The 26,809-nt window shown below is 39.7% G+C and overlaps 1 protein-coding gene across 1 annotated transcript; it reads right to left on the minus strand.

Moving 5' to 3' along the window:
* Positions 1-2,216: 2,216 nt before the first annotated feature.
* Positions 2,217-16,191, minus strand: fmr1 (FMRP translational regulator 1). The gene is made up of 15 exons (XM_036568863.1): positions 15,896-16,191; positions 14,462-14,514; positions 13,760-13,853; positions 13,580-13,651; positions 12,972-13,120; positions 12,728-12,821; positions 12,525-12,641; positions 10,910-11,080; positions 10,740-10,818; positions 10,109-10,218; positions 9,851-9,937; positions 8,804-8,999; positions 8,061-8,249; positions 7,460-7,539; positions 2,217-5,515 (listed from the first exon to the last, which is right to left on the minus strand). The coding sequence occupies exons 1-15, from the start codon at positions 15,944-15,946 to the stop codon at positions 5,348-5,350; spliced, it is 1,710 nt and encodes a 569-aa protein (XP_036424756.1). The 5' UTR covers positions 15,947-16,191; the 3' UTR covers positions 2,217-5,347.
* Positions 16,192-26,809: the final 10,618 nt, after the last annotated feature.

A 26,809-nucleotide genomic window follows, 5' to 3' on the forward strand; every position in this document is an offset into this window, starting at 1 on the left:
AAACCACTGTTGTACCTTTGAGGGAACATTCACATTGTTTGTATCTTGATGTACCTAAAATGTACCTGCACAGCACCTTTATTTCTAACAGTGTAACAGAAGAATGGCAAAAAAATACACTTTCAAAACTGAATCAGTTTGTGTCTTCAGTCCCGAATAGTGGTGTTAACTTTTTTTGGAATGTGTGGCAGGCATCAAATCTGGAATGAGTGTATATTTACAAAAAAAAAAAAAACAACAATTTAATACTTATTTTCTGTTTTTCTTAAAATTTCACATACTGCCCCAACTTTGCTCTTTGTATGATACACAACACTTCAAAATCAAACACTGAGAACCTATCAAAGGGTTCCAAAGGTCATAGTTAACGTCATGGGGACTTCAAAAGCCACACAGGAAACAATGACAAACCAATTTTGTCATTGTTCCCAATTAGCCTCATTTGAACTACTCAGAAATTATTTGAATGGCGAAGTCTGAGTGTATAATACATAAACTTTTTGAATAATTGCTTTGACTGGTTTAAGTGTGGCACACTGGCCTTTTTTGTGGTTGCCAACTGTGTAGCCATTAGCTTGCTAAATTGCAAGTCAGCAGAATAAAGTAACCCAGAGATGCAATAAGTTGAAATAGTGAGGGCAAATTGATGATATAAAGGAAAATTGAAGATTGAAGATCAAAGACGTCATTGTTAGTACAGTTCTTGTTCAGTGGTATGCTTAGTCAGAGTGTTTCAATAAAGGAATCTACTTGGAAGCAGCATGCAAATTAATACAACTTCAGATTTTATTTACTGAACATACACCAATCAGACATAACATTATGACTACATTGTTTCCACCACATCAGTGTTACTGCAGTGCTGAGAATGATCCACCACCCAAATAGTACCTGCTCTGTGAGGGTCCATGGGGGTCCTGACCACTGAAGAACAGGGTAAAAGTGGGCTAACAAAGTATGCAGAGAAACAGATGGACTACAGTCTGTAACTGTAGAACTACAAAGTGCACCTATATAGTAAGTGGAGCTGATAAAATGGACAATGAGCGTAGAAACAAGGACATAATGTTATGCCTGACCAGTGTATAACAGAATATAATAAGATACACATGTGAATAAACCAGAGAAATGGAAGTTGCTCTTATTTTCATGTTAAAGGAAATATATACATACATAAAGCTAGTTTCCACTAAAATTTCAATAAGGGAACATGGGACTTTGGAAATATAGGCATGTTTCCAACATGACATGAGGCAACACAGAGCCTGAGGAACACAGAACCCTGGGAACTCAGGGCCAGGCCTGGTATAAGCTTCCATTATTTGCATTTGCCTTGTAGCTCCAGCGCAACACTAAAGAAGCAAACTTCAGACACCATGTCTCGGCTGATTGACTACATTTTGGGAGAGAGGAAAAGAGTGTAAATTAGATTTTCGGCCAAAACACTGCTTTAAGACGTTTTCACTGAGCCGTGGAAAAGTCAGAAAGCAGAGTCGAACACCTGAGGAGAAAACGCCGCCCTGCTGTGCTGCTGGAGATTAGACTTGCACACAAAACTCTCTCCCCAGTACTGCATGAGATAGCACAGGGGGTGGATTTATTTTCCCCGACATATTACTGCGAAAAATGAACAGGTAGCAGGCAGCTTTCTTAAAGGTCCTACATGCAATTTCTGCACATTTTCTCCCATCTATTAAAACTGAAATGCTGCTTAATGGCTGTAAAGAAACCATTTCTGCAAAGATCAAGGCACTGCTACAGCTACTCTCCTCAACAGTGTTCAACTTCAGTAAGGGAATATAATTTGTATTATATGGAAACCAGTGACCCAACCAAAAATAACAGATTTAAATGCAATTGTTAAATATTTTCTGTAGCTGAGGACGACAGATTTAAGACCATATGAATCTAGAATATTGACGGATAAACAAAATATATTCATATTTCTAATTACGATTGGATTATATACAACCAAGTTTATAACTTGGACAGCATGACAACATAAAACAAAGAGAAGAGCAGTGCCAGCTGCTTTTATTGCAGTCTGTTGCGCAAAAGCTCCATCATGTGGAGGAATAAAAGCATAGCACAGCAAGCCAGGCTGTATTATTTCATGACTGTTTCATCCACAGGACATATGGCATGTAAAAGCAGTCAAGTTCGATTACACAAGTAAAAGAAAAGAAAAGGAAAGGAAAGAATGCACACTTGAGCTTGCAGAGGAAGATCAACCTTTATTTATTGAAACTGCTTGCATACAAAATATATTGCACTATAACCAAACAATGTCAACATAAAACCCAGTCTGTTCCGCTATTATGTACAAAGAAATTATTACCCAAAGTGCAGTAACATACAAGGTTAGTCTACCTTGGTTCAATATCTACAGTTTTTCCAAGTTTTTTTCTTTCTTCTGTTCAATTTTGTCTTTTTTTTAATCGACCACGACAGCTTACGATGTGCGCAAGATGATGGTTTTTTACAATTTCGTCGTCCTGTAAATTCGTACACGCTCCGAAAAATAAATAGCTAGAAAACAGTCTGTTTGGCAACGCTTGCGAGACGTGGAAAATGGTTTTTCTTTTCCGACAACAGACTGTCGTGAATCTCGTCAGCCTCCAGCCTGCCTCAGGTTAGCCGGCTGCGAAAACACTGAGAGTAAACCATTTAACGGTCGTGTTAGTCTTAGTTTAGGAGTTGCATGAGGTGACAGGCTGATACGCCTGACCAGCTCAGTGGAAAGAGAACCATACAACTTTCCACCTCACTCCTTTTTTTGTTTTGTCTTAGTAAATTCGCTGCCTGGAACAAACTTTGACAGCTTGGTTCTGTCTGTATTTGTACGTTTTTAGAAGTTTTTATTTGTCTTGCAAACCTGGCGTTCAGTCACAAAGATGGAAACGGGTTTTCACCTCCTTTCCTATAGCAACACAAGTCTAGTTTTCAATTCTCTTCAATATTAATGGAGTACTCTAGCATTTTTCAACCTCCTACATCGGTAGCACTACAGACAGTGGCAATTCTGACGTGTTTCCTGGTACTAATAGAAGAAATCACATTTATAAAAGAAGCCAATAGGGCACTTGCATCAGCACCTGTCCATTGTTTTCTATTGTTATTATTATTATTAAGTGCATTTCAAGTAAACAAATTATCCGTCCTCTTACTAAATACCGGGAATCGTGTCACAATCACTGCCCGTGCTAATACACCATACGCTACTAATGCAGCAGACAGATTTAGGTGAAAAACCCTGGCGTACTCCTTTCATTTTCATAGGATATTGATCCAGGCAAATCACTGAGACTGTGGTTTAAGCTGCAACAAGTAGGGCTGATTACTTTTTTCCTTTTCGCCAAAGAGAATTTAGCAAGCGTACAGCAACGGAGGGAAAAAAAAACAAAAAACAAACAAAAACAAACAAACAAACAAAAAAAAACGATCTAACCAGCTGTAAAAGAACGGTTACTAGCTGTACAGTAAAAGAAAAGAACGCAGAAAGAACTACCGGGGGTTACTGTCATAGTAGGTTTCCAAAATGAAAAAGAAAAAGCGCCCGTGGGTTCAGAACAGCATCACATCTTCTCGAAATGTAAACTAAAAGGTAATGCACAAGCACTGCTCAGATAAGACAAACGGTTTCATTAGCAAACTTAAACGGCACGTCTCCCTTCTATCCCCCTCCCTAAGCGAGCTGAGCTGCAAAAAAGTACAGTAGACTCAAAATTAGCAAAGATACCTAAACTTCAGTTCATTATGTTGACAGCATACATGTGATTCACCTGCTGAGAAGTCTTATCACATTCTAGTTTATTAGAGTTTAATAGATTAAGTACTTGCAGAGTTAACACAAACATGATAAGTGCACATTTAAAGTTTCAATCCAAAAGAACAGCAACAATCTCTTAACGAATGATATAATATACAGTATGCAACCCGCTGCTAAACGCTTGAATTCTAGCATGATCCATTGTTAAGGACAGTGACACGGTTACAGAGAGATTCCATATCGGTGCTTCACACCTGAACATGACACTGAAAAAGAAATACAGCAGGACAAATGGCAGTATACTGTAGCCAGTATGGGGTTAAAAAAGGTCATGTACACCCTGTCTGACAGAGGAAGATTAAGCATTTGTAATGTTTGGATGGTACATACTGGGAAGTCTATAGAAACAGTCAGCTAAAGAAATGTTAATAGTTTTTGAGGGGAAAACAAAGGAAAAAAAAAAAACTGACCACTACAGTTGAAGTGGATGCTTACTTCACAAAAAACCCTATAATGTCTAATTAAATTAGAAAATAAAAAGTCACAACTTAAGTGGTTGAAAATATGTCCATATATCACGTCGTTAAGTGGTTGACTACAATAGATCACGTCCATGCAGTCTCCAATGACGCGGTCAGGAGAACCTCTTTTCCCTAGTCAAAATTCAAAACTCAGCCACGGTAAGACAAACTGACTGAGGCTTTGATGAAGTCCTGCGTTTTTAGATGTACAAAAATGATGGTTATGAAATACTGTACATGCACCACAAAAGGTCATTCTTTCTTTCTCGTTGTTTTTCTTGTTTTTTTTGTTTTTTTTTTTCTTTCAGTGGCTGGCTGAAATTGCAACACAAACATTGGTTGGGTAAGTGTTGTTCATGTCTTCTTCCCTGATTTAAACATCCAAATTCTGAAACTATCCACACTAGTTAAAGGCACAGATCATATAGGAGCGTTTGTAGGTCTACTTTGTTTTCCTTTGATTTTTTTTTGTTTGTTTTTACTTTTCTTTATTTTTCTTTTTTTTTGCGAGTGATGTGGCTGGGACCTCACATCAGAAAGGGCTCTAGGACACCAAAGTGGGGATGGGGGTGGGGGGGACAACCCAACCAAACAAACAAAAACTATATGCCATGAGAGGTGGCACTGAAACTAACGCCAAACATCTGAATTCATCCTCTAATGGCTCTTCTGCCCTTTAGGTTATGAACCAAAATTATAAAAAAAAACAAAACTAAAAAAAAATAACACACTTTTTTTTTTTTTTGAAATACGTTTCACCCACAGCTTCAGTTAGTTTCATAGGTAGTTACCTAGAGAGTCAATTACAAAACCTGTAGCTTCTGTTGTGATTTAGAGACCGGCTTCTCTAAGCAATGTAGACTACAAAATGCAAGACGTCATTCACCAGAGACCTTTGTCTACTACCCCCATTTAGCAATTACAAAATGTGCTTGATGTCATGTCTTGCGACAGCCCTACTGACCTGGTTGTCTTTGGCCTAATGTGTCTCTAATGAAGAAGCTTCTGGATTGGTGGAGTGTAGTGGAGACTGAATTGGGGAGTGGGCTGCCTCTATTTACGACACCCCGTTCACCACCACTTGGCTGTCTGAGCCTTCCTGCTTCTCTTTTTTCAGCCCTCGCTCTTTGACGGGTCGCTGTCGGGGGGCGCCGGCGTCTCCTGTGGGTCCCTGAGGCCCTCGGCTGGCGTGGACGCTCCTTTCGTTATTGCTGTCGACGCGAATCTGCCGAAGGGAGAGAACAGCAGGCCAGATGAAACAGATTCATCAGTTGTGTATTACAACAGCTGCAGTAACTGGCCTGTTAGATCAGTGCTGGGTGATTTATTTTCTGTATGCTGGTCAACAGGTACTGGTGTAAAAATACTGATATTTAATTTTAGTAGTACTGATAGAAAACGTAATTGAAGTGTACACTAGTGTGTGGAATAACTAGCCATATTAACATTTTATACATACATTTTAACTTTGACAAATATATTGTATTTTCAAGTTATCAGCCATGAGATATGATCTCCACTTGTTCTTGAACCTATATATGCTTCTCTGTCATTTTAGAATACTCTATTGCTCTGTTTGTCATTTTGACCAGATCTAAATTATTTCCTTTTTTATTTACAGCTTCTTATTGTCCTACTAGTTTTTTAAAACCTGAACAGGACTATCAGATTAGAATCACTTAATACATTTATATGAAATGCACTTGGTTTTGTTGTTATGTATTTTATTGAACCTACAAGGGAAATTTGTCACTTTGGTGTCTAACTATACCAGGAGTCGGAAACATGCGGCTCTTTTACTGCCCTGTTGTGGCTCCACAGCAGAGTTAGATTTTTAGGTAAAAATAATCCTCCTTTACAGTAAAATAAAGCTCTGCTGATCGTTCAACACAGTTTTAACTATAAACTGTCTTAAGTGCTGGAATAAATGCCCTAAAGAATGGCGCACAGACTTCTGGTCACTACAGCAACCCGGGCAACAGTCTCACCGAACTAGTAGCTAACGGAAAGGCAAAGAGAAAGATTTAAGATGAACATCGATAATTTGGAGACAAACTGGCTTATTTGCATTTATAATCACTCCAGCTGGTTTCCTGATACATTTAATCTGCAAAGAGAAACTGCTGAACACTAAAAAGTCTCGTTCGCCAGCTTCTTGTTCGAATTCTCCCGTTCCACCTTAAATACAGCAGCAGTTACATTCTGGCGCCTCAGGCACCATTTAAGGTGGAACGGGAAAATTCAAACAAGCTGTCAAATGAGAAGCCGACTTCTTAAAAACATTCTAAAAAACAGAATGTTGACAAACATTTCACAAGAAACTGCTGTACTTTTGTGGAAACGTCTGCGTTTTTGTTTATATTTTAAGCCTATACTAGTACATCAGCACATACTGAGACATATTTACAGCCAAAATGGCAAAATAGACATAAAACGTTGTGGCTCCCAAAGTGGTTTGATTTTTGTTCAAAGGAAAAAATGTCTCTTCTTAACATTTGGGTTGCCGACCCCTGGTATAGACTGAAAAAAATGCACTGACTTTTCTTGAACGAAATGTGTACATCAGTTCCAAATGAATACAATATACTACATTTGTGCCAAATTTAAGTAATCTGAAAGAAAAAAAATGGTGTTGATGTAACATTTTATTTACTGCTGTACAAATCTGAATCAAGTAAAGTCAGTGTATGCCCAGTATGGGAGCAGCACAGCGTTGCCAGCAGAACAGTGCCACCTGGGGCAGTGGGGGGTTAAGTGCCTAGAGCCACTTACTGATCCGAACAGTAAAATCTGAACACATGGCAAGTCTCCACAGAAAGCAGTGAGTTTCCATGATAACAGAGAAAGTAAAGTTTCTCTCCTGTAAATGTTTTGTCTGGTTAACACTGAGATATTAACACAAATTCTCCTTCAGTGTAATTCTAAGACATGCTAACTAGAAAAAATATCTCTGGATTTACAGTCTGAACGCTGCCTAAATTGATTACAGGCTACTTGCAGCAATATTATCACACCTAGTTATCGCTGCCCATGTTTCAGCATAGTTTTAGCCAAAGAACTGTTGATTTAATCCCTTCAATCAAATTTAAATGTGTTATATCATAATGAAATATTCACACTTCACAGCAGGACCCTTACTAACAGTACAGAAGACTGGGTGATCGTTTACCTGTAGGGAATCCTCCTGTGGCCTTGGCTTGGAGTCTCTGGAGTTACGGGAGCGGGACTCGCTCCAGTGCATTTCCTCAGCTGATAGAATACAAAACATAACCACACACGTTACCACCAAAGAAGATCTATGCAGAACATAAAGCACTCGGATTAGTACAGACTATTTCTAGAAAGTATCTAGAAACAGGGCCGCACAAAAGACAATATGACAGTAATATGACTTTTATTGTTGCATACTGCAGTGGTTACAATGGTAATGTAGTAATGGCTAAAGAGTGTCCTGCTTTGTTTTGTTTGCTGCATGAAATACACAAATGCCTTGATTCATCAAATCACCCATTTAAATACTGTGATTACTCAGTATGCTCACAGCAAAAAAAAAAAAAAAAAACACTAATTAGAAAGATTATTTGCACACTGCAGTTTTCTGCAATACCAGTTTAGCTAAAGGCCAATATTGCAACATTTAACAATATACTGTGCAGCCCTAATCTACAGTTTTCAGCCATGTGTTATTTTTCAGCTGAAAAGAAAATATTACAGATGACCAATGAGAAAAATTAATGACACGTCTGAAAGGAAAAAAAGAAGCGACTGACTTTTATATCCCCCTCCTCCTCTGCCTCGTCCTCCTCGACCCCTGGCCCCTCCACCCCGCTTGCGCCCATCTGGGATCCGTTTAGGGTAACCCATAGATTCTTCGTCTGTGGGCGCCAGGGACCAGTCACTCAGCTCGTCTCTGTGGTCAGATTCCGTCTCGGATGCATTAGAGGCTTCAGAGTTGGTACCTTGTACAAATATAAAAGGACATGTCACCCAAAAAGTTAAAACAAATGACTACTCAGGCCAATCCTATTATGATATTTGTGAGATCAACAAAAAACGTTTAAAGGAAATTACGCTAGACCCGTTTGATTTTAGCTCTCTATTTGTTTTTCTGGACTTTATAACACTTTATAAGTCTTTCTACAAGGTAGGTCTTTATGCCCATCAGTGTTGTGAAACTTCACGTCTTCAGTTTTGCACAGGAGCTGTGAGGCTAAAGTAGGTAATAAGTAAAGGAAGCTTATGGCCCAAAGGTAAAATTATGCAAACTGCCTCAAACCACACGAGTTATGTAATCTGATAGACTTGCATATGTGGTTTCGCTGCGTGACATGCTGTACATATGTGCATATATATCACGGCTGATATAAGCCTATACCTTTGTTTATCAAGCTACTACAGTTTCACAGCCTCAGTGGAAAACTAGAAAAGGTTCAAATGCAAACATCTTGGCTGATTAAGTGTTATTTAATATATTTTTGCCAAAATTAAAATAAACACTTAAAACGTCATATACCCGAGGCAAAGGTAGGGCCTCGTCTTCCTCTGCCCCCCCGGCCGAAGGGTTTGCCACCTCGTGAAGGCCCCATGCCGTTATCAGCACTGAAGGGCTTTTCCTTCTCTGGTCTGCCTGGGGGAGCTCTGGGCCCTCCGCCAATCTGCCTCAGTTGTTCGTCAATCTGCAGCCTCTCCATCCGCAACTGGTCCACCTCCTGAACCATAAATCATCAACTATAACAAACAGCCACTACAACAGGTGATATATAGTCATTGCTGGAACAAACCCTCGTATCTCAGAGAAAGTACCTTTACAGGACAAGGAACAACGTTTTTAACTTTTAATGGGGGGGAAAACCCATCTTTATCTTTTAAGTTAATGGAACAAGATCCTATTCCAAGTCATTCTGGACCATTTCTATTGGTCCATTTGTGATGAAATACTGACAACATAACGGCCGACTGGTGTTTTTAAATCGTGTGAATCAAGTTTTATAAACCTTGAACAAGTATTATGGTATGAGGTATGAGGTTTCTTGACTGAACAAGAAACCTCATACCTTTGTTAACAAGCCACATGAGAGACTCTTGATTTGTGCAAATTCAGAGAAGCCCTTTGTGGTCAATAAGCTAGCTTAAAATTACTGAAATACAGTCAGAAGAAATAGCTGTCTCACAGAACAGATTTTGGGTCACTTTGGCAGTCGGTATTTACGTAAAAATCTATAGCACATCTTCATTTTAGACATGCATTTAATACCCTTTGCCCATGATAATGGTTACTTATGTCAGTCGTGAAACACTTCACTGTTATTCCTGCCAGAGAGCATGAAAAAAGGCTTTTTTTCAAGTAATTTTGGGCCATTTCTGTTCATCCACTCATCATGAAATTTACACACAACGTAAAGGACAACCGGCATTTTCAAATAATGTCAAAAACTGAAAAAGCAGCGAGACACAATGTAAACAACTTAGCAAGCACTACTCGTCTGACACTACCGTATCATTTACTGTGAGTAAGAGGAAAGCAGGTTAGTGGGAAAGATAAAAGATGAAAAAAGTTTACCTTCAAATAGTTGAGATGGTAGTCAAGCAGTATGCGAGCGTTTGAAATGCTCTCTTTTGTCCCAACAAACACAAATGGCACCATGCCCTATTGTCAGATGGAGAAATGCAACCCCACACCAGGGATGTAATTTAATGACGCATCGATTCCGTGTAATTCCAGCATCATAACTTCTACATAAACAACCAGCCTACATATTAATAAATTCCTTAAACACAAAACAAAGTTGAAGAAAAGTGGTTATACAGAGATACTGACCTCCTCCAATGGAGACTTTTTGTCGTTTTCTGGTTCAACTCTTACTCTGACGACACCAGATTTATCCACGACCTCCTGAATCAGCTTCCCGCTCTTTCCGATGACTTTTCCTAGAAAAGGAGAGGCAGATAAATGGCTGTGTGGGTGACTGGGTGCCTTGCAAAACACTTTTAATCATATTAGGCAATTTCCTCACACTATTAGTTATAGCTAATGTCCACCATTCCATGTGTTCCCCCACCCTCCTGCACCACCAAGTGAGAGGTCAAAGGGCCTTAAATGCCTTCATCTGATGCAAAGTAAAGCCTTTTTGAACGATCACTCACCCAGCATCTTTAAACAGCTCACTGCAGGAGATAACTGCTGAACTAAGTCATTACAAAACAGAAAACCTGATTGGATGGCGTGTTTCTTAACTACAGGGGATCGATGTCCCCTGCCGTCTATCCCACCTATGAAAGCATGGCCAATTACGCTCTCATAGACGCCCCAGCCATGGACTGCACATGATGCACCTGGAGCACAGCAGTATGGTTCATCTCCACACTTCGGAAGCAGCATTTCACAATGACGAACCCCTCGGGGGGCCATGTCCAGAATTCAACTGACATTTGGCATTTCTTGTTCTTACCTACTAAATTCCTGGGCACTTTGATAATATCTTCAGAAAACTCCAGGTAGCTCCTGGCTTTCCGCACAGCCTCCTGGTCCTGGAATCAAAACTTGCATTGGTTACACACATAACCTCAGCATACCTTCAGACCAAACATGAATACTGAGAGTGGGTGTTTTTCCGGATACCTCTCCGTAGATGTGGAAGGTGCAAGTCTCTTCATCCAGGTCTATGTTGGTGACTCCAGGGACCTTGCGCGCTTGCTGGATGTTTGCTCCATGCGTGCCTATGGCCAGCCCCATCAAGTCATCACGTACCACAAACTGCTCATGGAACCTGGAGGCTAACTGCCGAGAGCTCTGGAGGGCACATGAGTTTTGGTACATACAGATGGTGAAACATAAGCATAAGAGAGACATAAGCTGGACTCAAGACAGTCTTGCTGTGTTTTGTAAGACTGAATTTTCAACCAGGCTTTGCTGTAATTGTATTATTCTTGTCTCATTTTATGAATGTATGTTCAAACAGTTTTTCTGTATGACACAGACAATTCCAAACCATTTTGTATTGAACTTAAGAGGTAGAGAGAATGTTTAGATGCTCTTCCAACTGAAATTTGTGCTAAAATGCTTTTGGGAACTAGTTTTGCTCCGCAGCAAGGTTTCTCAGACGGTAAAACTTTGGGATCAGTGCAAATTATCTGTCAATCAGAGATTGTTTTTGGTCTGATCCCAAAGTCTTAACATCTGAGAAATCTTGCCGCTAAGTCAAAATAGGCATTAAATGCCGTTACACACTGAATGTGACAAATAACACGAAAATAAGCAAAGATTTTGAGCACTTTCTCATAGAGGGTGTCAATAATCCACTTTGAGCTGCTTTTGGACACCAGAGACAACAGTGACTGAACAAGACTGTTCAAGACACCTGTGAAAGTTTGCAAAAATCAAAAAAATTCTAATACTGCATTTTCACCTTCATGAAAAACAAGTTTGGCCTGCAAGATATCAGCTTCACACAATCACATTCATCTAGTGACATTAAATAAATCACATGAAAAAATTGTGCTCAGTTTAGAAGCATTTCAATTAAAATATGAATAGCAAATATGAGATCAGCAGGCATTACACTGTTTCTACATATGACCTTGTTCATCATTTTTTAAGAAAACAGTTTGAAGTTACACTTTTTCTATGCACAATACAAAATTACACACGTCTATCTACAATAACCGTACGATATACAAAATAAGACCCATGAACAGTACAATCTCTATTATGAGACAAACAATACGACCTTCATCCACTTTATTGGCATAATAATCAATCAGATTTGAATATTTCTAATCAAACAACACATTTAAACTTCTATTTATTCTGGAGTGACCTGTGCACCAATGTGGAACTATATTCTGCATAAGCCTCAACTAGGCAGAAGCACATTTAACTGCGGAGGCCTGGAATGTAACAGCTGTGCATACGCACATATGAGAAAGTAATACCCCTTTGCACTTGTTAAATATAGACGCTCTGAAGTGCCACACAGCAGATTTGTATCCCATAATGAACAGGAGTCATGCACTGCCTGGGACTCCCAACGATCGTATTCAATCAAATGTGTTAGACGTATCAAGTTACAGCACCAATAAAGTCCATTTTCATTACATTATGAGCTCCTCTCCCTGACAAGCCACACATTTAGCTGGCAGAGTCTATTACAGTGAGCAGAGCGATGGAGTTTACAGTACTGAATTGGTGCATGCAGTATAAATCAGGATGAGGTCAAACTTTCAGACGCACGTACCTCCAACTGTCGGCTGGCCTCTTCGTTCCGCAGGATGAGTGCCAGCTTGGTGCGCAGGCTTCTGAAGTGCATGTCCGTCAGCATGTTCGCTCGTTTGGTTGTCACCTCATTGACCGACTGAAATGAGCACAATGAGAAAGTTCATTAAAGTGAAACGCCAGGAAAAAAATTACACAGATTCTGATTTGAAAGCAAGGACTTACCAAAATAACCAGCTGTTTTTTCTCCGAGTCATACGTGACGTTGAAAGCTCCGATAGCTTTTTTGAAGTCTTTATGAGCTGAATCCTTTGCACACCTAGGAACATTCAATGAAAAAACCCTCAGCCACTCAAGTACATACATTGATTACTCTATTAAAATAACAACAAATAAAAAAAATTCTACTTGACCAAGAGCGAGAGGTTCAAGATATTCAGAAATTATGTATCATTATTTGGACACCTACATCTGCCGCAGGTCTTCTGGGACATCCAATCTGATTTTCAGGAAAGTGTTTTTTGCGGCTGCTTTGTTGGGGTTCACAGGTCGTAGCCTCTCTAATGTGACGATCTCGTTGAGCGTGGCATCACAGGCTGCATACTCTATAACATAAAACTGGAGGGAGATAAACGGCACAAAAATGAAGCCTTTGTTAGCACATATTCTGAAAAGGAAGTGTAAATGCACTTCATATGAGTTTCCAAGCCTTCTGCTTGAGTGGAAAATGATCCCAGACAGTTAGAGATCATTTGGCTATTGAGATATGCATATGACACTAAAAAAAAATAATAATAATAAAAAAAAGCTTTCCAGCCATTTTTCATTCATACCCAAATGATCTCTGATCGACCAAGATCAGATCTGAAAATCGTCAAAACTCATCCCACAAGAAATGGCTAGTCACCCTGAAGGCGAATGAGACATTTTTGGAGGTACCCTCCTACTACTGGCAGTTATTTTGAAGGCACCGCACTTTAGAAAAGTTCTCCCATGGAAACAGAACTGAAGAGTGGTTAGAACTGAAAGTTGTTTTTTATCCACACATCCAACTCAAATCATCCCACTGTTGCTCACCTCTCCTTTCACCATGCGCACTTTGGCTAGCCACCACCCACATGGTTCCTTGTCATTGGCCCTGGAGTACACCTACAGATCATTCAGTAAAACCAACATAACTGAGTCAGTTTATACAGAACAAACAGGCCGCGGGTTACACGTGCGTTTGCGGTGTGACTACATTTTGATCGCACGTACCTCAACTTCATCGCTTTCAGTGATCTCCTTCTGAGCGCCGACAGGGGGTGGAAAGCGGACATCTTGAAAAGGAATCTGTCGTTCTGGCTGCCAGCTACAATTCAGAGAACGTTCACAAATGTTTGGTTAGAAATCCTAAAATCATAGCACAATAGACGAAAGCCTACAGAGTTGTGCTGGGTGATATACTCTGTATATGGGTACGCTGTGATATTGCAGTTTTAGCAACATATTTAGTAAATAAAAAGCTTTATCTCCATGATTTATTGTCCATAAGATACCAGTGTCCTTGTCCCAGATGGTTCATTTTTTTTGTGGCATTTATAAATATAAAATTGATCTTAATTGATATATATGACTAATAAAGACACAAAAAAAAATCAATTTACATTCTGGAAAAGAGGTTTCTGTCTGATTAACATGTACAATATGCTGTAAGGTTCCTTTTGGTGTCACTGTATGTTTTATACTAAGTTTGTAAGACATTCTTACAGCATCAAGTACCAGGACTCAGCATGGGTTCAGTAACGCAAAACTATTTTTTTTCCCCCGCCAAGATCTCCTTGCACTACTATATACGCGGTTGTACTGTATACGCAGGCAAATGCAGCGCCATAAACCCTGTTCTCTACTTCAGTGAAGGACACATGGCAACCCATTATCTCCACTATGAAGTAACATATCAAATATGAAGATACTCACTTGTTCTCAAAAGATACTGTGACCGTACTTTCATGCACATCCTTTACAAGAGCCTGCAAAGAGGGACAGTCAGTTATTAAATTGCAAATTATTTCAAAGAAATATGCGTATATACTTAGAGCTTTGGGATATGACAGTATATATCATTATCATGATAAATTACAATACAAATACTCCTCTGAACATATTGTGAATATTGCCAGTACATTGCCAAAATTAATCCCATTAGTTGGATTCAGCCCAAAACACTATGCCAAATATGGAATAAAAACAATGGCGTTCAGAGTTTTTAATAGTGTTTTCTTTTCAAATCTAGCACTACTGGTTCTTTTTTCTCAGTTCCAACTGATCAGATTTTCGAAAAGCTAAATATCATAAAGTGCATTGTAAAAATTTCTTTAAGTATTGCGATTTTTTATTTTTGCCATTTTGCAGATATCTATACATACTCATAACTCACTTCTGCCTTTGGAATAAGGGATGATTTTTTTCAATAATGTAATAAATTACATGTAATAAGTGGATACTGTCACACTCAAAAACTGGCCACTTGCATATTTTATTACACAGAGAGCTCAAATATGCCTGTTTAACTGTATTTAGTGCAGAGCAGTATGTGAAATACTCTGTAAGTAATACTGTACTCAAAATATTTAACTGAATTTTCTTTTTCGCCTGCTCCAGCTCATCAAATCTCAGAAAACAAAGTATTTCATGTAAATGCCTTGAAGCATTGTGACCTTAACTGTTTTTTCCATATCGTCCACCCCTACGCTGGAGCACTTACCACCAAGCTGTATGCACAGAATGGTAATGGGAAATAAAAATAGCAGTTGCCTGCCAGACAAATGGGATCAGCGCAGATCTGATGGCACAAAGTTCTACAGAAAAGAACAGGTGACAGTGCTGCTGGGTACTAGTGAGGACAAGAGCAACACCCCACATGTCCATGTAATGTTGCAAATAGGCTTTAAGAGGCGGAATGGTTGAAGGAAAACGCCAAGTGTTCACAGAAGTGCGGATTCTGCTCTAATCCGTGCACCACCGTCCCAAACTGACTCAATGTAGCACAGCCAGCTAGCCAACATCCTCTGCAGCTTGCAGCATTTAACCCAGAGCAACGGCGGCTAGTGGCCTACAGCCAGCCGTCGAGCCAGTTTGGTCTTAATAAGGAGTCAATGTAACGTGTAGCTTTGTAACGTGAAGCTAATACAGCGTCTACGTGCGAACAGGCACCGAACGGACCTCGATAAAAACAGCTCTGAGGGTTGTAGCTAAACGTAACGCAGACGGACCGTCCACGGCAGGTTGGGCCTACCGAGCCTGAACGGCTGCAACAGTGCAAGAAGCCCAGGCTCGGAGGGAGCCGCTGCTGGCTTTCTTGCAAGTAAACACGGAAGGAGAAGAAAAAGAGGGTGAAATGAGGAGACCCACCTTGTAGAAAGCCCCACTCGCCCCCCGGACTTCCACCGCCAGCTCGTCCATGGCGCCCGCCCGCAATGTAATAGTAGAAGTGGCTGCAGCTGCCGTGTCGTCGCGCCTCCTCCTCCTCCTCGCTCCTCCGCTACCAGGCTGCGGGGTAGGGCCGTTTGGGCTGTCTTTTTGTCGCTTTAGGCTGGAGAGCAGAAGGAACCGCGCATGGAGCCCCAGGCCGAGGCTACTGCTGCTGCTGCTCGTCACCGCTCCGCTCCGATGTAAACACGGACGCACAGCCTCCCTCCCCTCCTGCACCTCCGCGGTCACGTGACACGTAGCTGCGCACTACGTCACCGCGCTGCTCTGATCAAACCCACAGCGCAGGGCCTGGGCGCATGTCTGTGTCTCTTCGCTACTGTATAGCTATTTACTAAGTTTTAATAATGAAAAAGTTTCACATAATTCACTACAGTGCTTGTAAGGCAAAGCACCGTATTGTTAGCCCTTAGCCTCTTTTTCTTCTTCTTCTTCTTATTGTTCTTCTTGTTCTTCTGCTTCCAGGATTAATCCACAGTCAGTAAACTCTCTGTAGGCAAAGGTTTCTGGACACTGCTCATATCATCATCATACACCACACACCACAGTCAGCAAACACTATGGACACAGCTCAACAGTCTTGTAATGCCTGGGATACCATAGCAACTGCCTAGCAATACCATAGCAACCACCTAGCAAGACCCTAAACCACCTGGGATACCATAGCAACTGCCTAGCAACACCATAGCAACCACCTAGCAAGACCCTAAACCACCTGGGATACCATAGCAACCACCTAGCAAAATCTATACAACAACCTAGTTACGCATGGCAACCACCTAGCAACATCCTAGCAACCATCCCATCTGTCTGTCTATCTATCTATCTGATCTTTAAGTTTTAATTTTCTATTTAACTTTTTTTTAACTATTTTTTGCTTTGCAAGCATTGGCATTTCCTTCAGGAATCGCATATCTAGTTATGACTTAGTATCTCACAATTATGACATTGCATCTCAAAATTATGAGTTGTTATCTCATTGCTATGTCATATTTATTTGTTTGGTTTGGATATCCTCCTTTATCTTTCTTAGTCCCACAGTTGTTAGTGACTTGAAGTGAACACTTTATATTGCATCTGCATTGGGAATTTAACATTCCTAAACTTTCTGTCTAGCAGAGCAAGCTCTGTTCATCTGTCCATAGAAGGAAAGAGAAACACCAGAGCATCTTTGGGGTCTTCCACACTTTACTGACACTCGTTTAAGTTAATCTGTGCTGACAGAGACATTTTTTGTGTATTACAACATTATTAAAATGCTAAAGGTTAGGTTTGGAAATATTTTATATATTTTTGTTATTCTAATCATGATGGACTTTTCGTATTCAAATTCATGTATTCAGCATGTGTTGCTATCATGTAGCTAAACATGGGGTTACTCACATTAGGCTCACTAGTGGCACAATAGTGGCTCTCTTAACAATGAGTGTGGCTGAAATCGCAGAGCCCAATTAATAGAGTACTCGTAGCCCTATGGTATAGATAGATAGATATACAGATATATAGATAGATAGATAGATAGACAGATGGGATGGTTGCTAGGATGTTGCTAGGTGGTTCATCAATAATAACGGTTGCAATTGGTAAAGTGGAGATGGGTAGTTTTAGGTGTGAAGCTATTTTATTTTATTTTTTTTAATAAATATAACCTAATATATGAAGGTGAACCACTTTTTGCCTCATTTCTGAACTCTCAGATCTTCATGTGAATGGATGACTGAGGATTTTGGGTGTTCTGGGGTCATCTTTCTATTTAAATTCCAATTTGTGGTCTTCTCATTTTAATCATGATTAATTACATTTGCTGAAATTTTACATTAAAACGAGTTTTATTTTCTATAAAGAAACAGTGCATTTTGTTTTTACTATGTAAATGAACAAAATAAGCTTCATCAGAGTATATTTATCACCTTCAATAATTTAACAGTGTTATTTTCAATGTGTGAAGGCATTAACCAGAACATGAAAATCACATAATTTCCGTAGAGTGAACACAGGTTCAGTTTTCATCACTAATGTCCAGTGAGAGCACCTGTGACTGCGTGTTCCAACCAATGAGTGTATACACTCCTGGGCAAAAAAATGGGCCGCGCTCAAAATAGAATGGTTTTTACTGCTAGTTTAGGCTGGTCAGAGTTCAGATTTAAACCCTATAGAGAATATTTGGTCTCACATTAAACACAAACTAGCTCTGCAATGTCTTCCAGCTGTTTGAAGCCGTCAGTGCTGAGTGGAACAATACCGACTCGTCTTTCTGTAAAAGGTTGTCTGCAAATTTCCACACAAAATGTCTAGCTAGGCCATAATAAGTTACTTCATCTATTTGTTTAGATCTTTAAAAGCTTAATAAATTTGCCATGTATGGGTGATTCAATGATTGAGACTCTTAAAAATGAAGCTGTATATACACATATATATGCGTACATACACAGGGCTGCAAGGTAGAGTCTTGAGAGGAAAATTATACGTAATTATTACATATACTTATTATAATTATACTGAATTATTAATTAATATCGCTGTTGTCGGAACAAAACCTTGTATCTCCAAAATTAGAACTTTACAGGAGAAGGAAAAAACCTGCTTTACTTTTAATGTAAGTCAAACTTGTAACTGTAACATCAGTGGGAGGCAAATGGCACCCCAACTGTAGGCTTGTTTGTTAATGTGAAGGCATATATATATATATATATATTATTCCCCGTGATCGAAAGTATATTTTTAAAGGTGTGTCTTAAGAATATATTTCCACATCTATACTTATATTTCTTTGTTGTTTTTTGTCTTTTTGAGACCTGATGTACGTTTCGTTGGTGTTTGTGTACACCGTGATACTTGGAGCGTGAGCTTTCCATGAGTAAGTTATTGTGACATGAGATAAAGACTTGTTTATGTCCATCTCAGAACTATCCTACCAGACATGGTGGTGCAAGCTCTGATAATGGAACTGGGACTGGACGCCTCTATCATTGCAGAACTAGGTAAAAGTTTACTTTATTGAGATTATTGAGACTGAAGGTTAGAAACTGTTGCTGGATGACATTAGAATTTGCATGACGGGTGCAATCTTTGTTGACTGAAATAATCAGTGACGTGTTTTGTTGCATGTGTGAACCAATCCAAGTATAGGATATTAGACTTGCTGTGTACATTGTTTATGGGGGGGTAATGGGTTATGCAAATTGCTTTTGTATAGAGTAAAAGGCCTAAATCACTCTCTGTGTGACTGTGTGATTGCAGAGTATATTAAATGCTGCAGCCACTGCGGTACAACGTTTTCATGTAACATCAGTGTCTGATTTCAGGATGAATGGGCAAAAATTCCCACAGACACTCTCCAAAATCTTGTAGAAAGCTTCCCAGAAGAGTTATAGCCGCAAAGGGGGACCAACTCCATATTAACGCCTAAGGATTTTATAATGGGATGTCATAAAAGCTCCTGTAGGTCTAATGTGTAGGTGTCCCAGTACTTTTGTCCATATAGTGTATGTGTGTGTGTCGCTGTGTGAATGAGCAGAGCTCATCAGCAGAGCTGAACGCAAAGCAAATTGAGTGTTGTATAGCTGCAGCAGTGCAATCAGTAATTTATTTTGGATCTGGGGACACATCTGACCTGCCTGTTGAACTGTACATGCAGGAGTCAAGACCAGAAAGTTTAGCAAGCAGCAACTCTTGAAATCACTCCGATGCAGGTCGGTTATTAGCATCGTCAATACTGCTTTTCTTGCTTCACCGAAGTTTATGCTCAATTGTAAACTCTAGATCACGGTTATGGATGTGCGGGTACCTCTGATTTTTAGTAAGAGAAAACTTCAAATGGACTATGAGCAACATTTGATTGTATTAACCATAGCTATACATACCTAGATGCTGCGTTGGGTCCAGCCAGGCATGCCAACGGCGCTGTCACTTTGGGGCCGTCAACATCGCCGCTGGACTTCATTCAGTACCATTTCAGAGCAGCAGTACAAGAAAAATACTGTCCAAAATTACACTATTTCAAGAATACTGCACTCAGAAAGCAGGATAGGATTATATAATGGAGGGAACACAGAGATCCACGCTCATGTTTGTGTGATGCGTTTTGTTTGTATGATGTTTATGTGTAGATATGGCCGTGCGGTTGGTGAAGCAAAGAGAACCTGTTGATGTGATTGTTTTTCCTCTGGTTTTATTTTAAGCTAATTCCATTTAATAGTCTATTCAGGGGATCTTACCTTTATGTTGTAGTTATTCATTTACAGTGATGGTTAATGTGTTGTAGGTTATAGCCTTTCTTAATCTGGGTAGATAGTCATAATAGATTAACCTTAGCATCTTCTTACACATACCTGAAATTAGCTTCCTATTCCCCAGCATCTTGTTTGAATTTTCCCATTCCACCTTAAATGGCACATTAGCCAGGATTTTGTTTGAATTTTTCTGTTACACCTTAAATGGTGAAGCCTCAGGCACCAGAAAGTGACTGCTGCACCATTTAAGGTGGAATGAGAAAACTCAAACAAGAAGCTGGCAAATAGGAAGCCAATTTTAGCTTCGTCCTTCTTACTGAGTTTTGGGGGTTTATTTTATTTTTATGTGTATTAGGATTAGAAGTGATTCACACATTGATGGATTTGCTGATATGTGTGATTTATGTTTCTCGCGCTAAACTCGGACGTCAGGTACAAACTGAAAACTTTTGTGCTGGTCCGGACGGCTAATTAGCTCGATCAGTTATTAAAGAGAAGCTACTGAGAGCCGTCTGTGCAGCCTAGATTAATGTATGTCTGAGGATTATAACAAAACAAAGTTGGTAAAAGTTGGTGGCCGATTTAATCCTGAGACTCATCGTCTCTCAATACAAGTAAATTTGTTCACAAGCGGATCTTGACCGCTCCAACACGGGGGATGCACAGACGTAACAGACATCTAGGTATGTATCTGTGGTACTAACATGGTACTAACATGTAATTTATTTACTTTTACTACATGTTGTAGGTGTAGGTTTGCAAGGATTATAATCTGTCAGAGGAATTCCTTAGTAATTAGAGTTGTAACTGCATTTATGTCTGTAATTCTTTATTGCCTTTTGTGACATTCGGAAAAAATGCCTGCATTAAAAATTACTGCTCTTGGTGTTGAGGCAAGCACATCTAGGCAGTTGGCTGTGGTCCATCATGTGGCCTGCCAGACACACCCACCAGAGAGATGCACAGTTGGCACACAGCTTTCAATCAGAAAGTATAGGTTTGTTGACCTACAGTTACTTTTTAATATGATGTCCTTCTTCATGTTTCTGTAGTTTTTATTAGCTGTAATTTCTTCTCATTGTGGAATTTCCTCGCCTGTTATGGAAAGAGGATATAAAATGTCTGTTTTTATGTTAAAGGCATGGTGTTCTACACTGACGTTAGTGTTGGCACCTCAACTGTTGCCTTCATGGCTTCGCAACACCAGTAAAGAGACCATGTAAAAGACCTCGCTTGGAACTGGTGGAGGAACAGAGAACCCTTTAGAAGGCTCATCTGTGGACATTCGAGATCCACAGGATTTTACGTCTTGACCGTGTCAGCAGACCTGACAGGAGTTACTCTATATTTAACCTAACATTTTAATAATCAGTTGGATTAGAGTCCTGCTTATTTTGGCACTAACAGTGGGGAAGTTGATCCTTTTTCTGTCAAATTTTTGTCATTGTAATAGAATAGAATCTCCCAGCCCTGTCCATAAGACACCAACATACTTTGGCTATGAAAACTGCCTACTGGAGCTGTTTGAGCTGTGTCCTGTAGTGTTCAGCGGGATTCAGACATGCAGACAAGAAGGCTAGGCACATTCCTTTCTGTAGAACAGCAGTGCCCACATTGTCAGTTCTCCAGAAAATGGAATAGTCAGCCTATTCTTGGAAGCACTCCTGTAACCTTCAGCTGCAGTGTGTGCCGCTGGTGCCTCTTTCTTCAAACTTGAAAACGTAATGGATAAAGACTTAACTGTGTAGTAAATAAAAGAAAATAGCAAACCATGTTTCTAAATTTTACACAGAATGTGGAGAGAATAGTGTAAAATAGCTAAGTGCTTATCCTGTCACTTTTTCTGACCTCAGGTCTTCCGGGCAGTACGGTTGAAGATGTTCCGGTATGACACCTTTCGAAGGCACACCTGGATGTACACAGAGCCTGCGATCATGCACAGGTGGAGGACAGCGCAGGATGGCATGTTAGAGCAGCTTAGTCAACAGCAGAATGTCAGTGTAGATCAGGGGTCACAACCCAAGTGATAAGAAGAGCCACTTTGTCCTGTGTCAACAAAAATCTAACCATCTTGGGAGCCACAACATTTTATGTCTGTTTTGCCATCCTGGCTGTAAATATGTCTCAGTAAGTGCTGATGTACTAATACAGGCTAAAATATAAATAAAAACGCAGACTTACTTTGCTCTGCTTTAAGCTTTAGCTCAGCTGTAGCTGCTTTTCTCGCTTCTCCAGCAGGAAATTTTTCTGCAAAAGTAGAAATGTCTCTCAACGTTGAGCTTCTCATTCGCCAGCTTCTTGTTTGAATTTTTCTGTTCCACCTTAAATGGCAGCTGTTTCACCATTTTAAGGTGGAACGGGAGACTTGGAGCGAGAAACTGACTTCAGCTTCAGAACTTTTTAGTTTTTGACAGTTTCTCATTGCAGATTAAATGTATCAGGAGACTAGCTGGTCCAACCAGCTGGACCAGTCCATTAGTCTCCAGATTATCGATGCTTGTCTTAAATCTTTCTCTTTGTCTTTTCGTTAGCTACTAGCTGGGTTGTCTGTGTTGCTATGGTGACCAGCAGTCTGCGCGCCAACCTTCAGGGTTAAAGGGTGAATTAGCAGTTCTACATTAACTCCAGCATTTAGGACTATTTATTGTTAAAACTGTGTTGAACGATCAGCAGAGCTTTATTTTACTGCAAAGAAGGATTATTTTATTTTTTACCTACAAATCTTATTCTGCTGTGGAGCCACAACAGGACAGTAAAAGAGCTGCATGCAGGTCCAGAGCTCCAGGTTGCTGATCACTGTCCTAAGTGGTGACTTTAGGGCCGACTCACCAGTCAGTAATTCTGACTGTCGACACGTTTTATAATGTTATTGTTTAGAGAAGAACTTACTGGGAAATAAATGAAAAATATGTAAAAGTAATGTATTTATTTTAAAGGGCATTTCGCCAAGTGTGGCAGTTACACAATGATGGACCTGATGAGCAACACTGTTATGGATCTCCAGCTGGTTCAGGTGAGTGAGAAGATATGATCTGTAAACAATGTAACTAAGCTGTGTTTAGTGAGTGCTAAAATAAAAAAATGTTTTTTTTCTTTTGGAATCAGAGCAATGAAGAAGGTCAAAGCTACCACATGGAGAAAGTGAGCCTTGCTCTCTTGAAGGCACAGGTTGTGACTCTGGATTGTCACAACACAGTGTCACAGACCGTCACCCTCATATCCAGAAATTCCTGTGGGAAGCCAACATCACCCACTACTACTATGATGTCTGGCACATGGAAACAGATATTATTTCCTCCGTTTGTGTGTGAGGGGAAAAAGCATCAGGGTAAGAAAGGCCCTGTTCACATGTGAAAAGTCTATGCTGACTGATGACGTTGTTTTTTGGAGATTTGTTCATACTGTACTTTTTGCCATTATCATATTTATTGATGTATTCCATGAGTTTAGAAACATTTAATGAATGACAGTTTGGAATTGAATTTATTCAGCTAGCATTACAGTGATGGTGTGTACATTTTTTGAATATTATTTAAAGCTAATTTCGGGGTTAACTTTGTATTCTATATACTGTGTACACCAGCTAGAGTTGTCATATTATTAGGACTGTCAAAGAAACTGGTGAAGATATCTCAGAACAAGCAATGTCATAAACTGAAGAAGTGGTTTCGCTGTATAAAAACCACATCTACTGGACAGCAGCTTCTTCTACATTAGAGCCAGAGAGTTTGGCAAAGTGGACCTCCATCCTTAATCATGTCAAAGATATCCACAACCATGAAGACCCTGTTTTCTCTGAGTGTTTGCATCCACAACACACTTAAAGGGACAAGGATAAGTGGTTGTCAGCAGGACTCAATTTGCACTTGAAGTGTAAAGCTTGCGTTTTCCTTTCCTATATTAAACACTTATAAATATGAGAGCACTTAGAAATACATTACCCGTAATTCCTTACACATATGTAGGGTTTTCCAGTAGTGTAGATTTTTAAAACTCTTTGAATTAATAGTAAAATATATTATTTTCTGACACATTAGAGAAAGTGTTGACCAACAAGAGGAGTTTGAAAGACATGGAGAATCTGAGCCCTTAGTAACAGACCTCTGGAAAAAAGCTGGAGGCTTTTCATTGCACCCAAGAACTTTCCTTTTCTTGGAATGTTATGCTGGTAAATAAACCATCAGGGAATGATGCCACCGAATGATGCCATAAAAAGCCTCCAGCTTTTTTCCAGAAGTCTCTATCCTTTCTGTTCTCTATCCTTTCTCTATCCTTATGTTATGTTCTCCCTGTGTCTGCATGGGTTTCCTCCGGGTACACCAGTTTCCTTCCACAGTCCAAAGACATGCAGTCAGGCCCATTGACTAAACTGCTAAACTGCCTCTAGGTGTGACTGTGTGTGTGGATGTATATGTCTGCCCTGGGATGGACTGGCAACCTGTCCAGGGTGTGTCCTGCCTTCCGCCCAATGACTGCTTGGATAGGCTCCAGCAGAACCCACCAGCACCCCCTGACCCAGAAGGATGAGCGGTTTAGAAAATGTGTATGTGTGTGTGTGTGTATTATTCCTTTCAAGTCTCTATCTGGCAGCCCTGCACTTTAATGAAAATGCATTTAAGGTCAATTTCCCAAAGGTCATGCACAGCAAAGTGAATGCAGAACCATTCACTTTGTGAATGTGAATGCAGAACCAACAGTGAATGCAGAACCAACCTTCTGTAAGTTTTACAACCCCACAAATAAATAAATAAATAAATGAATAAATAAATAAATAAATAAATAAATAAATAAATATTAAACCTAATAATGAAAACAATATAGATACTGAAATCCAGTGAAAACAATCTTTGGGAAGGTTTTCTATGACTCTGCCCCATAAGATAAGATAAGATAAGATAAGATAAGATGAGAGATAGCCAGCTACGTGTTGAGGCTCAACCCAGGACAGGTCTGAACCCCACGTACCTTCCTACGCCGGTGGGCAGTAGCAGCCCAGAAAGGCCCCAACACCAGCTTATGAAGCTTTATGTATCTGACTGAGCAAAGTGTACATGGTATTTAGTCAACAGTTTACAGTATGTCCAAGTTTTTTCAAGTATGACTTTTCTGAAACCTAAATAATGACAAGTTTTTGTAAACAATATTTTTTATTATCATGGAATGTTCAGGACTGCCGTACCAGGTGGAAAACTTTGTCTCAAAAGATGTGATATTTGCTGTTGCAACCTGTCCCACAAAAAGTTAACCCTTGTGTGGTGTTGGGGTCCGTGGGACGCATTTTCAATATTTACTAAAATAAAAAATGATGCGATTTATTATTATTTCAACCCTAGATTCCTTGGCCTTTGCTCATTTTCTGTGAAGAACATATAAAATAGCACATTCTCTGTGTCTTCACACTGTTCAGCCCCCACACATTTATATTACACATGTGGTGTTGGGCTGAACCTGCGGGGAGTAAAAGTGTGGAGGTGCTGTGTCCTTCACTCTGTTCTCCTCTTACATGGCCTGCTGTTAGTGTGTGTGTGTGTGTGTGTGTGTGTGTGTGTGAGGGTGGACAACATGGACAGGCTGCTGACTGGCTACAGCTGCTAAAGGAGAACCCTACACTGGACACTTGTAATATTCTAAACATTTGGTATTTTTACATAAATTGTTGTGGCTGTATTGATTTCAAAAGCCAATACTGTGTTGGGTCCAGCAGACCACTGAGTAACAAACACATCAACACCTCACAAGGTTAAGTCTGTATTAACTGTTTTGTGTGCTTTCTGTGTTTCATATGTATCATGTTAACAAGTGCTAAACACAAAAGATGAACAGTAAGCAAATGTAAGATAGAGGGAACAATAATTTATTGCATTTTCTTCCTTACTAATATTTGTATTACAAGAATAACTGACAATTTACATGCATTAAAAACTTGCATTGAAATATGCATTAAAAAAATACTTTTCTGTTGCCTTCATACATAAAGGCCCATAGTCCACCCTATAGATGTTGCATGTATTCTGTAGACAGAACACATTCAAACACACATGTTCGAGGCCAGGATGTTGGTTCTGAAGCTGCTTTGTTCTTCTGGTTACCAAGTACATTTGAAAAGGTAAAGTGACATGAAATATAGACAAAATAATGATTGCATAATTTCAATTTTGCTGAATTTCATTCACCAAACATTCATATTACTTGTGGTATCTCCCTGCAGCAGACCTGCCAGGAAAGAGATTTAATGAGTGACGACATTACAGGTGTGAAACCTTTGAAGCTGCATATTAGAATCTGCAACCCAATTAGTTTATATGATTGAGAACAGTGAATCCGTATATCCACCTAATCAGCCTTAGAGCACCACTCATTCATGATGAAGTCCATGGTGCTTTCTGAATGAGGCATGACACAGAACAGCCAATCTGAACAGACCATATATTAATCATAAAGTCTTAGTAACAAAAACAGCCTGTTTAATTCTAAAGCATAAAGAGAGGCTGGAAAATGGTTATGTGAAAATTATTATGTTAAAATTATGAGCATAAACCCACAAGTGGAAACAAAAATACAACATTTAAAGAAGATATTATGCCTCAATTTTATAAGAGCTCAT

This window comes from Colossoma macropomum, unplaced genomic scaffold (assembly GCF_904425465.1).
Source record: "Colossoma macropomum unplaced genomic scaffold, Colossoma_macropomum, whole genome shotgun sequence".
Classification (NCBI taxonomy): domain Eukaryota; kingdom Metazoa; phylum Chordata; class Actinopteri; order Characiformes; family Serrasalmidae; genus Colossoma; species Colossoma macropomum.

What these genes read in the sequence shown, in the direction of transcription:
- fmr1 (XM_036568863.1), bottom strand. Translation starts at nt 15,946, where the DNA reads ATGGACGAGCTGGCGGTGGAAGTCCGGGGGGCGAGTGGGGCTTTCTAC. An exon ending in CTGAAAGCGATGAAGTTGAG is followed by an intron (nt 13,652 to 13,759) that starts GTACGTGCGATC and finishes AATGATCTGTAG; the next exon opens with GTGTACTCCAGGGCCAATGA. An exon ending in CCTTCCACATCTACGGAGAG is followed by an intron (nt 10,819 to 10,909) that starts GTATCCGGAAAA and finishes TTTTGATTCCAG; the next exon opens with GACCAGGAGGCTGTGCGGAA.